Source organism: Meleagris gallopavo, chromosome 5 (genome assembly GCF_000146605.3).
Source record: "Meleagris gallopavo isolate NT-WF06-2002-E0010 breed Aviagen turkey brand Nicholas breeding stock chromosome 5, Turkey_5.1, whole genome shotgun sequence".
NCBI classification, from domain to species: domain Eukaryota; kingdom Metazoa; phylum Chordata; class Aves; order Galliformes; family Phasianidae; genus Meleagris; species Meleagris gallopavo.
This window is the reverse complement of record NC_015015.2, coordinates 54565230-54580504: the sequence shown is the minus strand read 5'-3', so window position 1 is coordinate 54580504 and position 15275 is coordinate 54565230. Positions and strand designations below refer to the sequence as shown.

Here is a 15275-nt window from a genome sequence, read left to right as displayed (position 1 = left end):
TTGAAGAGACATGCTAGTAGGGCTGGGTCTGAGCTACTGGTGGACTTGTGTATAGGAGGGTGTCAGAAACCTGGAAACCAGCTGAGATCCGTGCCTTCATCAGTGCTGCAGCCCATTCTGCCCAAGAGCATCACTCCTATCATTCAGGCAGCTTGCTGCAAGGAGGTGCAGGCAGAGCACATCTTAATTCTGCGAAAGTCTATGGCAGAATTCCACTGACCTTCAGAGAAGGCACAAAAGTATTTATTAGAAAAAAATTAACATGCATGCTCTGAGGGAAATGATCAGCTGTCAGAGCAGAGTTGGTCAGAGTAGTATTTGATGTATGGACTCTACAGCTACTAGTGGACATCGTGTCCTTTACAGGCGATTATATGCTGCTTTTTGTATGTATCAAGCAGTATCTTTCAACTTGCAGCCATTAATTTGTTTTTCTTTAAGGACTGTTCTTTTAAATAAACCATTAAATTAATGAATCAGGCTCCAGCATTACCAAGAGCCACCATCAGTGAATTGATGTGCTGCAAGGGCAGCATGAACAACATTTGTGGATGGCCTGAGATGTGACAGCAGTTTGCTGATGTCCTGCAGTAGTGTCCCCATTCCAAATTAGAGCTTCTCTGGGGGAGAAAAAGGGTCCAAAATGGGGCACAGTTGAATAGTGGAGCTGAGACAACCAAGGCTCAATTTAGCCACCAAGTCTGATGGATTTACCTGCCAATGTATCCAGCCAGAGCAGAAGGGTTTTCCCCATCATTCAGGCAAGACTGCTCCAGTTTTTCTCTCCCACCACCACCAGACACCTGTGCTCCCTCCTTTGCATCCCCAAACCCACAGTGGATCCCATAGCAGTCACTTCCTCAGCAGGCATTGGATCCCTTGCTGAGAGCTACCAGTGGTAAGGTGAGGAAGTAAGGGCAGACCTGTGCTCCCCACGCAAGACCCAGAAAGTCTTTGACTCTCATTTCTAACGCACTGCTGAGCAAAGAAAAGGGTCTGGCTTACCTTGAAGCAGTGGGAGATTGGGTTTTGTACAGCCTCCCCTTTTCCCATGAAAAGCCTTTGTTAATAGAGGGGAGCATCAAAGAGATCTCAGAAGCAGATCCTCCCCATCACTGGAGCTGCCACTTGCTGGGAGGGTTTCTCATGCAGCCTGTAATGTGCTGTTATATTTTATGAAAAGAACAGAAAATGTCAACTTAAGAACAGAAAATGTCCTTTAGAACACCTCGATTCTTTCCAGTCAGTTTATACCATTTCAACACCGTGAAGAAACGCACTGGATCCTACTGCCATGTTCCCAGGCAGAAATCTGGGAGCCAGCTCTTCAAGGTGGCATCTGAGCCAAAATACAGCTGATCCCAGGCTGAGGAAGGAAGAAGGCATTTGGCTCAGGTAGTCCATCTTGTTTGGGTACCACAATATCAGAAGGAAATAAGGCTATTAGAGAGTGTCCAAAGGAGGGCTGCGGAGACACAGAAGGGTCTGGAGGGCAAGGTGTGTGAGGAGCAGCTGAGATCCTGTGGTTTCACTGAACCATAGAGTCATTAAGGTTTAAAAAGACCTCATAGATCATTTAGCCCAACCATCTGCCTACCACCAATAGTGCCCACTTCACCATATTTCTAAGTACCACATCTCCTCTTCCCTTAAACACCTCCAGTGACAGTGACTCCAGCAATTCCCTGGGCAGTCTGTTCCTGTTTGTTTGGCCCAGGACAGTCCCCAGCTACTAAATCATCATCCCCCTTGGAAAGGAGCTCAAAGAGATCCCCTAAATTAGCTGCTCTGTTTTATCAGACGCTCTGAGCTCTGCATCCAGCTGCTAAGGACACCAGCACACCAACATCTTCTTTCTCATCAGGGATATCGTTTTAAAGGTCAGAATAACCAAGAGTCATGGAATCACAGAATGCACAGCTTTTCCTTGCGGCGTCTGAAAAGAAAATCTCTCTTTAATCTGAGATAGGAAATATTCTGATCAGGTATAGGAGGAAAAAAAAAAAAGCAATAACCCCCACCCCCACACACAAAAAAATCAAAGTCACAACCAAACAGATCAGAGAGATTTTCTTCCACGTGGCTACAAGATAAATCATTGTCCAGGTCACCAGGAAGTAATTGTAGCTCTCCTTGGAGTTGTACAGAGCATCAGAGGTCTGCAAGGGCTGAGATTGCTCGATAGCTGCTGCACCTTCCAGACTCCAATTATCCTCCTGGCTGCTTTCATATCAAAGGCAAAAAAAAAAAAATTATTTCTTTGCAATAAATGATCCACAGAGTGGAGCCAGATGGGCAAAGGAACTTGGAGAAATTATTGCGGGTTTGGCTGTGCCTGAATCTCATCTATTTCTCTGGCTCCGCTCAGGAGGAAAGGCTGAATGGAAGGTGTGGGGCTGAAGGTGCTGCTTTCTGCACTTCGTGCTCTCCTGATAAGCTGGTTATGAGCTTTAGGCAAAAAGAAAATTAATCTCTGTTCAGTGTGCTCCTTGGACTCTTCAATATTTCACAAAGGAAGAAGAGAACTGTGGAGCAAACCCATTTTTTCTTCCAATACTGTGTTCCCTCTGGGGAGCAATGCCTTCCCCTGCAACAGAGCTCCAGTAGAGACATTCTCCCTTTTAGAAAGTGGGAAACTGAGGCACAGGGCTGGTGAAATTAATCTGCTAGGGGGTCTCCCAGCAGTTCTGCAGTGTGTGAGCAGCAGCCTGCAGTGAGCCAAGGCCCCACATCGTACTGCCCTCCAAAGGCAGACATCTCCTTGCCATCTTGCCCATTCCCAATAGGGTTCCTTCTTCCTTTGCAGAGCAAACCTACCAGAATGCTCAGCCAAGCAGCAAACTGCTGTCAGGCACTTGTACTACCAAGGCACATCTTCCCAGTCTGCTAAAACAACATGCAATGAATTTGGGCACAAGCTGGCTTGACTTCCCACCGGCTTCCATGTTTTCTCCTGCACAAAACCACATCTATATGGCCATGCAATGCCAGTGGGCTGCACTGCTTGGGGCTCCAGGCATCCTGCAACAGCAGAGCTCTTACGTATAACATGATGACACCAAGGTATCCATCACTGCCTAAAATGCTGCTGCTCCATTCCAGTATCCTATGTTTGGTGGATCAAACTTTGATTGATAAGTAGTATTGGGTGAGGATTTGCTATGGCAGTGGAGCTGACAGCAACTCACTCTAATCTCTATGATTTTAGCTCAAAATTTCTCTTGCCCTGGGGTAGCAAGAAAAGAGTCACTGTGCAGACTCTCAGACTCCAATAGCACTTAACACATATGAATTTCCCAAACGATGCATGCTTATAACCCTGACACATTTAGGATCATAGAATTACTGAAACTAGAAAAGATCTGCAAGATCATCAAGTCCAACCATCAACATACGTTGGTGGGTGGACGTTATACCTAAACCCCAGTGTGGCTCAGAGCGCTTTGCTTTATTGCAATGAAAATGATGAATATTGAGATTCTTTCATCCTTTCTCCTGAAAGTCCGTACTCTACTATCTAAAAATACATGTTGCTTCTAGCTTAATGCTTCCATTGCCTCATCTCCTCCCTACACCCAACTGGGATCGTTTCAGTGTTTCAGGGCAATACCATATATTTTTAAGCCAAGTAAGCTGGCTGCAAAATATCCAATTAAATGCTCATTTTTAATAGATGCTGTGCTGCTTGTGCACAGCCAAATCCCTTTACTAGCCTTCTGCTTTTAATGCAATTAAACCACATTATTCAGTTTCAATTTAAGGGGAATTTCTTCTCTAGGATGTGTTCTACCAGCTTATTCACCACTGTTGAGACTTTAACAATTCACACTGCCCTGTACCGGATATGAGGATGCATTGTGTTACTTCTGCCAGCCTTTGTCTTGGAGCTAGACATGCAAAGAGATGTTCTTTAGTTGAACCAGCAGCAGAAGTTCTCAGCATAGCAAGCTCTGTGCTGCTCAAAGGATGCCGTTGCCACACATGAGCTGAACTCCATCCATGTGGATGTAACCCTGAGGAATCCAGCAGTGACGGGTTGCTGAAGTCTTCCTGTGGGGTAAGAGCAAGTGGAGGCAGTGGCTCTGATGGAGTCACTTTCTCCTTATATCCCATTTAAACCTTCCCTCTTTTAGTTAGTAACCATTTCCCCTTGTCCTATCACAACAGACCCTGCTAAAGTGCCTGTCCCCTTCCTTCTTACAGCCCTTTAGATACCAAAAGGCCACTCTCAGGTCTCCCCACAGCCTTCTCTTCTCCAGGCTGAGAACACATGAGAGCATTCAGACGCATTACCTCTTTAATTTTTGCTCCCTAACCCTGGAGCTGAGAAGTAGCCACATCCGGAAACTCATTTAGCACCAAAGTGTATCACCCTCTATGGTGGAGATTAAATATCATCCTTTAGATTAAGTTTGACATAAAAAACAATTACTCTTGGCAACACTGGTTTAAAGTGCTTTTGTTCTGGACTGACCACAGGCCTTGCTGGCCTCCTGTAGACAGGATTAGTTTCCATAAAGCCTCTTCCCAAAGATTTGGCTGGAGGTGCCAGAGAAGGATCCAGAGACCCATGTGCCATAAATAAGCTTTATGAACCCAGCACAGCTTTCTCTCCTTGGAGCCCTGTCTCAGTGGTGCATTTTACTACTTCCCTCCTTTTCATTTCAAACCCAAGAACAGCGCATTTTTCATCTAGTTCTCCTTGGCCACAGTTGTGCCTCTGATTCAATATTAATCTGCTTCTCTCCAGCTCTCCCTGCCCAACCATTCTACAGCAGTCTCCACGGGATGCAAGGACTGAAGATGCTCAGCTGCTATTAACCTCACAAACCACGACCCCGTGCACCTCTAAATACGGATTTGTCACAGTGAGCCATCCCAATTATTTGCAGGTAGTCCAGCAAAACCCCTGGCCTAAATTACAACCTGGCATTGGCAAATGATTCTGTTATGGAGACTTTACTAGCATCATAGCAGCTAGTTGAATTTTCCTGCAGAAATTCTTGGCTTATTCCTGGATATCCTTTTATATGAACACTGCCACCTTTTTTGGCCTTTTTTGCATCCTTTGAGCAGCACAGAGCTTGCTATGTTGTGAACTTCTGCTGGTGGCTCAACAAACCTTATTTGCAGGTTTTTTCTTTCCTCTTTTCTGCCATATTACCAATTTGTTTTCTGTTAAAGAAAAAAGATTGAAACTGAAGTGCAGTGAAGCTCTGGTAATATCAGCCTTTTCCTTGCCACCAAATTCCATTTTCTCTGCTTCTGATGAAAATCCAGTTCCATTCGTTTTTATGCACACAGTCCCAGGCATTCTGCACTTTGCTCTGTAGCACCCTATGGATGATATAGGGAGGCACAGCTCACTCCTACTGATCCAAGAAGAAAATTTTCAAGCCTACCCCCCCAACTTGGGTTCTGCTTTAGTCCTCTGCCCTCCCAGCAGCCTTCCTCCTCCTCTCATTGCCCATCACAGCTGGTGCTTGCTTTGGAAAGACCTCTAAGATCATCCAGTCCAACCACCCGCCTATCACCAATATTTCCCACTAAACCATGTCCCACAGTACAACACCTACACGTTTCCTGAACACAATGCCATCACCATCCCTGCTGGCTGCCTGCTCACACCCACACCCTCTCCTTGCAGCCAGTGGCTGTCCTACTCCTGTGCCCTTAGGGGAGCACCAGACAGCTGCTGAGCACACATCAGGCTTCACCGCAGTGCACGCAGTGCCTTTTGTTTTGTCCTTCCAAAATTCATTTATTCAAACAAACCCAGCTGAGCTGCCCATGTTGCTCTGTGTGGATTGGAACCTCTTGGCTGTCTACGTGTGTGGTCAGATTGAGCCCCACATTGGCATGACCTTGGGCTTTGCTCAGCCAGGTAGTCCACACCAGCCACGTCTGCCAGTGATGCTGGGGAGCTCAAGGTCATCCCCTCCATCAGGGCACATACAGCCTTGCCCACGTGGCCCCAGAATGGATTTCCACGTGGTTTTCACAGAATCATAGAATTGTTTGACTTGGAAGGTACCTTTAAGGGTCATCTGACCCAAATCCCCTGCAATGCACAGGGACACCCACAGCTCCATCAGGTGCTCAGAGCCCCATCCAGCCTGACCTCGGGTGTCTGCAGGGACGGGGCACCATCAAATCTCTGGGCAACCTGTGCCAGTGCTTCACAACCCTTGCCGTAAAAAACTTTTCCTTAAATGTAATCTACATCCCTCTTTTAGTTTGAATCCTTGTCCTGTCACAGCGGACTCTGCTAGAGAGTCTGTTTGCTTCTTTCATGGGGGAGTTGGAACAAAATGATCTTTGAGGTCCCTTCCAACCCAAGCCATTGTATGATCCTATGATTCTTATAGCCTCCCTTTAAATACCATTTCTTGTGGAAAGTTTTCATATGACCTCTCTCCCCTGACCCACGGCTTAGCCAGCAGTCAGGGACTTTGGGGTGAGACCTAATGAATGGAAGACAGAGGCTCTCAGCAAGGCAGTGTGAGTGCAGAGAGTAACTTCCTTAGAAATATAACTCTGGGGGCAGAGGGAATGTCATCACTTATCTTCTTTCAGCAGGTTTTGTTTCTTTTCATTGGAAACGAGTCAGACATGAAGCAAACAGCTTCATGAATATACAGATTGCTTTTAGCAACTACCAATTAACAAAGGCTGTGCTGGTACTATCCCCAAGTGGCCATTTCCCTGGGAGCTGCTTATTTTGAATGAACCGCTTTTCATTAGAGAAGATACACACATATGGACAAACAGTTCTTGCTGGTTCTCTGAATGAGACTGAACCCAGCAAAGGATGGGTGCCCCACATATCAGGACACATATCAGGACCATGCAACGATGCAAGCTGTGCAAGGATGCCTGAAAACAGGGCTGAGGAGGCCACTATAAACCCAGCCTATGTGCCTTCTCTCAGCCCATTCGTGGAACCACTGAATGGCTTGGGTTGGAAGGGACCACAGAGATCACCCTGTTCCAAACCCAATTTCACAGACAGGGTTGCCAACCAATCAACTGGCACCAGATCAGGCTGCCCATGGTCCCATCCAACCTGGCCTGGAGCACCTCCAGGGATGGGGCATCCATGACTTCTTTGGGCATTCTGCTGCTTCTTAGACCACAAGTCCATGGAGGTCCATGAGATGGTGTTCATATGCAGTCAGCCCTGTTTCCAGGAGTCATTTGCAGTACCTGCATCTGAGACTCCAGGCTCACCTGTGATGTATCACTGAGGTCTTGAAAGGTTTGTGCACAGGCCTTGCCTCACGAGTCACACCAGATGGGAAAAAATATCCTGGTGTGGACAAAGAAGCTTCTGGCTGTAAGTTCGACATCATAAGCATGTCAGTGTTGGACCCCCTTACAGCTCCTCAAAGTCTAGCCAGAAGAATCTGGGTGTTATTCAGTATAGCCCAAAGCCAACACCTACCTCCAGGTAAATCTGACCCAAAACGTCCCAGGCTGAAACTCCTCAGTGCGTTCCACTTCAAGCCCAGCTCTCATCTTTGCACCAAACATAAAAGAAAAGCAACATTTGAATCTCCAAGCAATCGCTTGGCAGCTTTACCTGAGACAGAGCACGCAATGAACCACAGATCAGGGAGACAAGGTGTTTAAAGTCAGCTATGATGGCCAGCTTTTTATTTTCCAATGTTTTACTTTAACAAAGTGCTACATTCCATAGTTACAGTATGAGGAGTTGGTCTTGTCCAAATTGAAAACCACAAGAAAGCACAAGGACTGCTAATATCCCTCTATGGAAGCAGCGCTGTCCAAAGGAACCTCATCTAGGGTGAACACCTGGCATTAGAGACACCATAAAAAATCAGCAGCTGTGGAGTGCAAGAACATTTCATCAGGACAAGGGCTGCACGTCAGGCAGGCTGCTTCCTCCCATTGGAGATGGGGCTGTGAATGCTGAAAGGGTTGCGTGTTGCCTACAACAAATTCTGGCTTGTGCTATCAAGAAATCCCAAACTGGGCATCCATGGGAAAACAGAGGTGAGCTACATGTCTTGTGCCAAGTCAGGAGAGGATTATTGCTGCAGCAAAGTCATCCTTGCAGCTGTGCTGTCGCATGGGGCTCACGCTGCATAGCAGTGGCACGACCCATCTCTACATTCAGGTCACCCAGCACTGACTGTGCAGGGCCAGAGGGCACTTCTGCCGCTTCTCTTCTCTTTTATTTCTCAAAAGAATCTGTTTGGCTTTTTATTTTAGAAATGCAGGGATACAAATCAAACCAGCAGAGCTTTAAGAGATACGAGGCTTCGGTTCCCATTGGAAACCCTCTCCCCGCCCCACCTGTGATCTGATCATTTCCAGCAAATTAATCTAACTCCAAGAGTTGCCCAGAAAATATTTTTAAGAGCCCAGTTCAAAGTCTACTGGTCTTGGATGAGAGGAGAAGGAGCTGAATGCTGCTTGTGCTTTAAAGACCTGCAGGAATCCCACTGACATCAGAGGCTCTGCAGAAAACCCTGTCTGTGCTCCAAGAGCTTCTGGAAATCTCACTGGGACATAAGGCTGCTTGTGGCCACCCCTCTGGCCTCCACCCCAAGGAGAAATAAACTGGAAGATATGGGGAGTATCCAGGCTCTTGGGTAGGTGCTTGACCAAAAATAACTTTTAAAGACCTCTACTTCTAAGGGACATTGGTTGGGATCTTTGCACTGCTGAGCCACTCATAAAGTTGGCCTACAGTAAGCTTCCGCTGACCAGCAGCTCCCAATCAAGGCACCATGTCTGTGGGTAGCAAACCCAGGAGCAGAGCATGGTAGAGTGGGGGTCAGAGCTAGAGCCAGGACTGGAGTGAAGCTGAAGCACAAGCAAAATCTTTGGGCAGCCCTTCTATCCACAGATCCAGATAAAGCACAGACTCCAGAGCCAACACCGAGCTGTGCATTTGGCTGGACATCCCATTTGGCTACAGCTTGCCCAGTTTGTCCCATCATACCTGTAGAACAAGCAGTCAGATACCTGTACCAATGCCATCCTTACCTGTGGCACAACTGACGTCCAGCATCGCAGCCACCCACTGTGTGTCCTCACTGGGAGATGCTGTGGCTCTCACAGACTACAGTTCACCCACATTATGCCCCCAGATGCCAGCTCTGTCTAACAGACCATGCTGCCTTTAATTTAAATTCACTATGTCAAGGACTGAGAAGAAGAGAGACACTGAAACTGATTGCCACTGTAGAAAATGCTTCCCAAACCGAGGATTAATTAACGCAATGAAAGGCCACATTGCCTCCCCACCCGCCTTTTCAATCCATCAAACTGACAACCCACCCAAAAAACCCTGCCAGGGCTGCAGTATCTGCACTCACACCAGCAGCCTTGCTCAGCCATCCTCCTCCTCCTCACTGCCTAGGAGCTCATTGGTTATCAATGTGATGTCTGCAGTTATCACAAACTGCACAGGCACGTCACTGTTAACAAGGAAGTTGAAAAGAGGCTGCCCTTCACAGGCTGCTGTTGCACAAAGCCCTGCTGATCCCCAACTGTTTGCATCTTGCTGGTACCCCTGTTTGCATCTTGCTGGTACCCCTGCTCTATGCAGCAGTGTCACTGGCAACTGTTCCTCCAGGCTACTTGGCCCTCCAGGCTACTTGGACAATCAGCTATGCTAGCAGGCTTTTAACACCTCCCAAGAGGTGGCTCCAAGAGAGACAGGAATGAGAAGGAAACAAGGAGAGATCAGTCCAGAAGGGAAGTTCTTAGCTTGGACTGACCACTTGTGATAAAAAAAAAGACTTCAGTTTTGGGTAGGGACTTAACAATGGGCTCCCAGGCAGTGGCTGTTTAGAGATCTGGGGTTGCTTTTAGCAAAGCAACATCTTCCTGATGAAAGCAGGAATGAAACGGGAGAGAGACAAACACTGTGGAATCCTGGCTGGGAGAGCCTGTCCTAGAGGGAGAGAAGAATGGACACTGCCTGGCACGCTGATGCCTCTTCCCCCAGCCTGCTTCCCACCACCCAGTGGGATGAACACGAGGGCCATGCACAGCTCCAGGACTGGAAGACTAGCATTGGCAGCAGCATTTTGAATACAGGTAGTCCTGACTGTCCTTCTCCAGGTGACTCACTGGATGGGAGGGGAAGGCAGGCAGAAAAGTACCTGGGCTCTGAAGAACACTGCTTCCTTGGAACTGGACGTCCATCTGATGACTTATTGTTCAGAGGACCCTCTGAAAAGAGAACTGAGCTTCAGACTCTTCTAATGTGCTCTTCCGAATGTTGTTTCTACCAAACAAACCCATTCATAGACCCACGAGACATAGGCTTACCATCAACTATATCCTTGGCAACCTGACAGCCTTTTCACCTTCACTGAGGATGAAGTCCTATATGGGTGTCACCTCATTCACTCCCCCCTCACACCTCCTCAAAGACTCAGTGGGACTCATCCCCATCTGATCTCATTTCTCTAACCAAGTCTCCTTCGGTGACAGATGCTGTTCTCTGTTTGAAGGATGACTCCTCACAGAACAGTGATTTCCACCTTGGAAACACGGATATTTTGCATAAACGTAAGATTAAAAAGTCATTGCACAACTGGCAAGAGAGATAAGTCATGCAGCCCTTTTGTTATTTGCTATTTTGACTGTGCAAAGCACCATTAGCTTCCCCTGCTCGGTTCAATGATGTCTGACACTGGCTGTTTCCCTATGCAACTTGCTGCCAGCAGCACAGTCAGCTTGCCCTTGTCCCAAGGCACCGTTAGGATCCATCTCCACAGCCCTCCACAGCCATCTGTCCTACAGCTACACATCTTCCCCATGACCAAGAGTTCCCAGCTCAACCAGCTCACCCCCCATGGACCTCCAACTGGGGCTACTGCTGCTTTCCAGCAGCCAGGAACCTCATGACACCCTGACAGCTCAACCTTTGGTGCCTTCCTTGTGTTTGGTGGCATGGAGACAAGACCCATCAGATCTCCCAAAAGTTCTGCCGTTCATGGAGCTTTCAGGGGGCTAAAAATGCAACTTGCAGCTGGGGAAGGAGACATGCTCCACTGCCATCTCAATGTGAACGCAACCAGGAGAAGCAGTCTCTAGTGCCTAGAAACAGGCTGCAGAAGCTGAGGAAACCTCTGACCTGGCTTTCCTTTTACCTACCTGCACACTGAACAAAAGCTAAGGGATCCATGCAAGACTACCCATCAGTACGTGAGCGCTGGTATTTATTGTGCTGTAACAGACGGTGCTGGTAGAAAATGGACTAAAATTTTTGTCATGAATCAAGAGTTGAGGCCATTCCCACGTGTTTCCAAGAAGCGAGGAGCAGAGCTAAAGGCAGAGGTTGTAAAAGAAGAGGTGGGAAGTGGGAAAATGAGCGTAGAAATGTGCTTCAAACTGTATCAACAACACTGTACTCGGGCACTTCTCAGGTGATGAGGGATACAGTTCAAGTGGGTAATTCATTAATTAAGCAGAGCAGCTAATCTCAGCACTAATGAACTCTAGCTCAGGTAATGTTAACATTTAAAATTAACAAATTGGACAGAAGTCATTCACAGTAAAGATTTCCATTCCCGGGTTAGGTGAGAGCTATTGTTATGATTAGATTACTGCCAGCCAGGTCTGAAATAGTACACCAGGATAATAGGAAAATAATCATCCGTACAGATCAGCTCCAGCTGCAACAAGATGTGCTGTGGATCTGAGTGAGGCGCCGGGTGCAAATGTGAAATCTCACTACTGTATCAAAACAAACATCACTGCGCAGTACATGTAGAGCATAGCATGCTGGTTCGACAGGGTGGTACCAACCACTGCTCAGTGTTTGGGGTGGCTGAGAGCAGCGATGCAGCAGAAAGTTCTTCCTTCTCTTCTCTTCTTTTCCTCCCCTTCCTCCTTTTACAAGTCACTGGATATCACAAGGGCACTGCAGTTCAATTCAGAATTCGTCTTCAGAGCTGTCGGCTAGGAGCATTACTCGGTCTTGCATGCTGTTAAATTCCCTCTGCTGGGGGTAAAAAAGAAATATTAAAGGGCTCCACCTACAAAACTAAACGGAGCAGCATCTGGATCCCTCTCCCAGCACTCCAACTGAGAGCTCCAGTGTACATCACTCCAGAGAAACCACCCTCCATCACCAGATTACAACCAAGATAATGAACTGGAAAGTGGTGGGGACAGATCAGGGTTTTCCCTTTCTTGGCAGTTGCTCTACCTTTCTTTTATGCCTCTTCGAGCCGTTCCTCCTCCGGCGACTCATAATCTTAATGCTGTAAAGTGCTCCGAGGATAAAGAGGGCTCCAGCTATCCCGACTCCTACAGGAACCAGCATCCCTGACATGTATCCTGCCTGTGGGAGAGAGACGAGCTGACCAGCACTCACAACAGCATCCTTTCAGAATCCTTTTCCAACCTCACGCTTTTCTTACACTTCTCTGTATTTGAAACCTTATCATCACCTGCATGGGATGAGGTTTCCAGGAAGGGACACAACGTCTGGGTCTCTGAAAGAGCTGAAATGCCAAACCAGCTGTGCTCACACACCTTGGGGTGGAGATGAGGGTAGCCCTGGCCAGCCCACCTGGAAACCCCTTGGCTTCCATGAATAATATGGAAACGTTTGAAATCCTTTGGAAAATATTTCCAAGTGCTTATTATTTTACTGTTGAAGTGAAAATTAAGATTTAAACTGTCAAATTGCTACAGCATCCTCACTTAGCTCAGGCTGGAGTCTCAGTGGAGCAGGGCAGGCAGCCACAGCTCACGTCCTGTCAGTGCTATCTTCATTCTCTGCAGTTTTACCATTCCCCATCTACAAACCTAGAATAGATTTTACATCTGCTGAGGGACAGATGCACAATTCATGTGCTTATCTGGAGAATGGAATCAACTGCTTTCATCTGAGACAGACACAATGCTAACGAGGGCTGTTTGGCTCTCACAGACCCCTCCAGATCCTGCTGGGCTCTTTAAATTGGAACACCTTCATGCCTGGATCCCAGGGCTCACGGCTGCATCCTGCAGTGCCTCCCAGCAAAGCCAGCCCTGCTCAGCACTGCACTTTGCAGGGAGTTCTGTGCGGCACCTGAGTTCCCAAGAAAGGAGGTGTGAGAACATGGCAACAAGCCTGCATCTCCACCAGGCAATTAAGGCACTTTAATCGGGTGACCTAATTAGTGCAGCGTGGGTGGTTCTATTTCTGGGAACAGTGCTGCTGGCACAGGAGGCAAGGGGAGGTTGGAAATGCCTTTTTTGCTGCTGTCCAGCTGAGTTTTTGCAACAGAAATCATTGGTTTTAACATGATGAACTCTCCAGTCTGTCCATGAGTATTTCCAACCTTTTGGAGCTTGTGTGGTGCTGCTGGGTAGCTCTGGTGTGAGCAGGTGACACACGTGCATGCTGCAATCCCTCCAGGCACCCAACCAGCCTCAGTGTCTGCTTTTTTTTACCTTCGCTGGGAAAACCATTCTCTGTCCTTGCAACGCTCGTTCTGGCTGAATATTTCCAACCTTGTGGTTGGAAATGCCCTTTTACAGCCTTCCTCAACAACCACACCAATGGTTTGTACCCCAAATGCCTGCATTGTGAACCAGCTCCAGGATCTGTCCTCCCAGCCCTCCTGCATCATGTGGCCCAACCTGAGAGGGCTTTGGCATTTGTTTGATATAGAACTCCACTCTGCAGGCAGCTCAAAAGCCACTTTCTCATCCACTGCCCACAGGGAAGATGAAATTTCTTTAGGGACCCCAGATCCTCATATTGACCTTCCTGGCAGAGAGGACAGAGGAGAATCAGTTGGATACCAGGGAAAGGCTCTGCCCCAGAGGGCATGGCCCCGAGCTGATGAAGTTCAAGGAACATCTGGACAATGCTCTCAGACATAGGGTCTGGTTTTTGAGTGGTGCTGTGTGAAGCCAGGAGTTGGACTTGATGCTCCTTATAGGTCCCTTCCAACTCAGGATGTCCTGTGGCTCTTTGATAGGGCTCTGCCAACAGCACATGGAAAGGGCAGGTATTAAGACTGGTGCTGACAATAAGAGAAAGGAGGAAACGGTGTGCAGGCGTGATTTGTGCATGGTTTGGTTCATCACCACTTGGTTGGTGGTGAGGAGTGGGTTTTGCTGGGCTTTTCTAGGGGAAAAAATGAGCAAGATGAAAGATCTGCCTTCCCCAGTGCCATACCCTGCAGGAAGGAGATATCTCTCTTTTCAGTGCACACCACCAGATCCCTGGCTATACCAGCACTGCAAAGGATCAGACCTCAGACAGCAAATCTGCTAAAAACAGAAACATGCATCCCCCTCATGGGGACATAAAAGGGTCAACAGGAAACAAAGTGAAATACACAGAAGGCACATGGTGCCCCTTAGCTTGTGTGGTGCTGCTGGGTAGCTCTGGTGTGAGCAGGTGACACACATGCATGCTGCAATCCCTCCAGGCACCCAACCAGCCTCAGTGTCTGCTTTTTTTACCTTCACTGGGAAAACCATTCTCTGTCCTTGCAACGCTCGTTCTGGCTGAATCCCAGGCCAGGATGCTCTGCTATGAGCAAAGTTGACACTAGACATGTCTCCTTCCTATTGTGGGCAGAAAATCAACTCAAAAAGGGCTGGGCACAAATCCTCCTCAACCTTTTTACTCCTCAGTCCTGGAAAACTGACACCCAGATCCATTCTTTCTTCTCAGATTTGGTGCTGCTTTGTGGGAGGGCTTTGTTCACTGGGTGACAGTCTGCTCAAACTCATCCCTGTTGGAGGACAAACTTTTAACAGAGGCAGACAGTGACAGGAAAAGGGGGAATGGCTTTAAACTAAAAGGGAGGAAATTTAGATTAGATGTTAGGAAGAAATTCTTTACTCAGAGGGCAGTGAGTCACTGGAATAGGTTGCCTGAAGAGATTGTGGGTGCCCCATCCCTGGAGGTGCCCAAGGCCATGGATGGGGCTCTGGGCAGCCTGAGCTGGTAGGGAGCATCCAGCCGTGGCAGGGCTTGGAACAGGGTGGGTTGTAAGATCCCTTCCAATCCAATCATTCTATGATTCTAAGACCCATTCAGACAAGCTATATCAGCAAACCTAGTCACCACAGAATAGAGACCCATCCATCCAAGAGGCCATTGCACCCAAGCCATCCTTCTCCATGTGACTGGGAAATGGGTGCTGGTGGGATGAGCTGGGTCAGGGGCAGCATGGCACATCCCAGAGTGCTGAACTACTGCTGAGGTTTTGTGTCAGGACCAAAGTCCAGGGGGCTCAGCGGTCTCCCTTCCCTCCCCACCCCATAAAAGCACTTGG

The 15275-nt window shown here is 47.8% G+C and overlaps 1 protein-coding gene across 1 annotated transcript in view; it reads right to left on the bottom strand.

Moving 5' to 3' along the window:
* Nucleotides 1-7632: 7632 nt before the first annotated feature.
* The window catches only part of ARMH4 (armadillo like helical domain containing 4), a gene marked incomplete at its 5' end in the record, with an annotated part of 53265 nt that continues 45622 nt past the window's right edge, over nt 7633-15275 (bottom strand). The window contains 2 exons of the mRNA XM_010712091.2: nt 7633-11989; nt 12197-12331. Of these exons, the coding sequence (XP_010710393.2) occupies nt 11921-11989; nt 12197-12331 (204 nt within the window). The remainder of the gene's footprint in view (nt 11990-12196; nt 12332-15275) is intronic.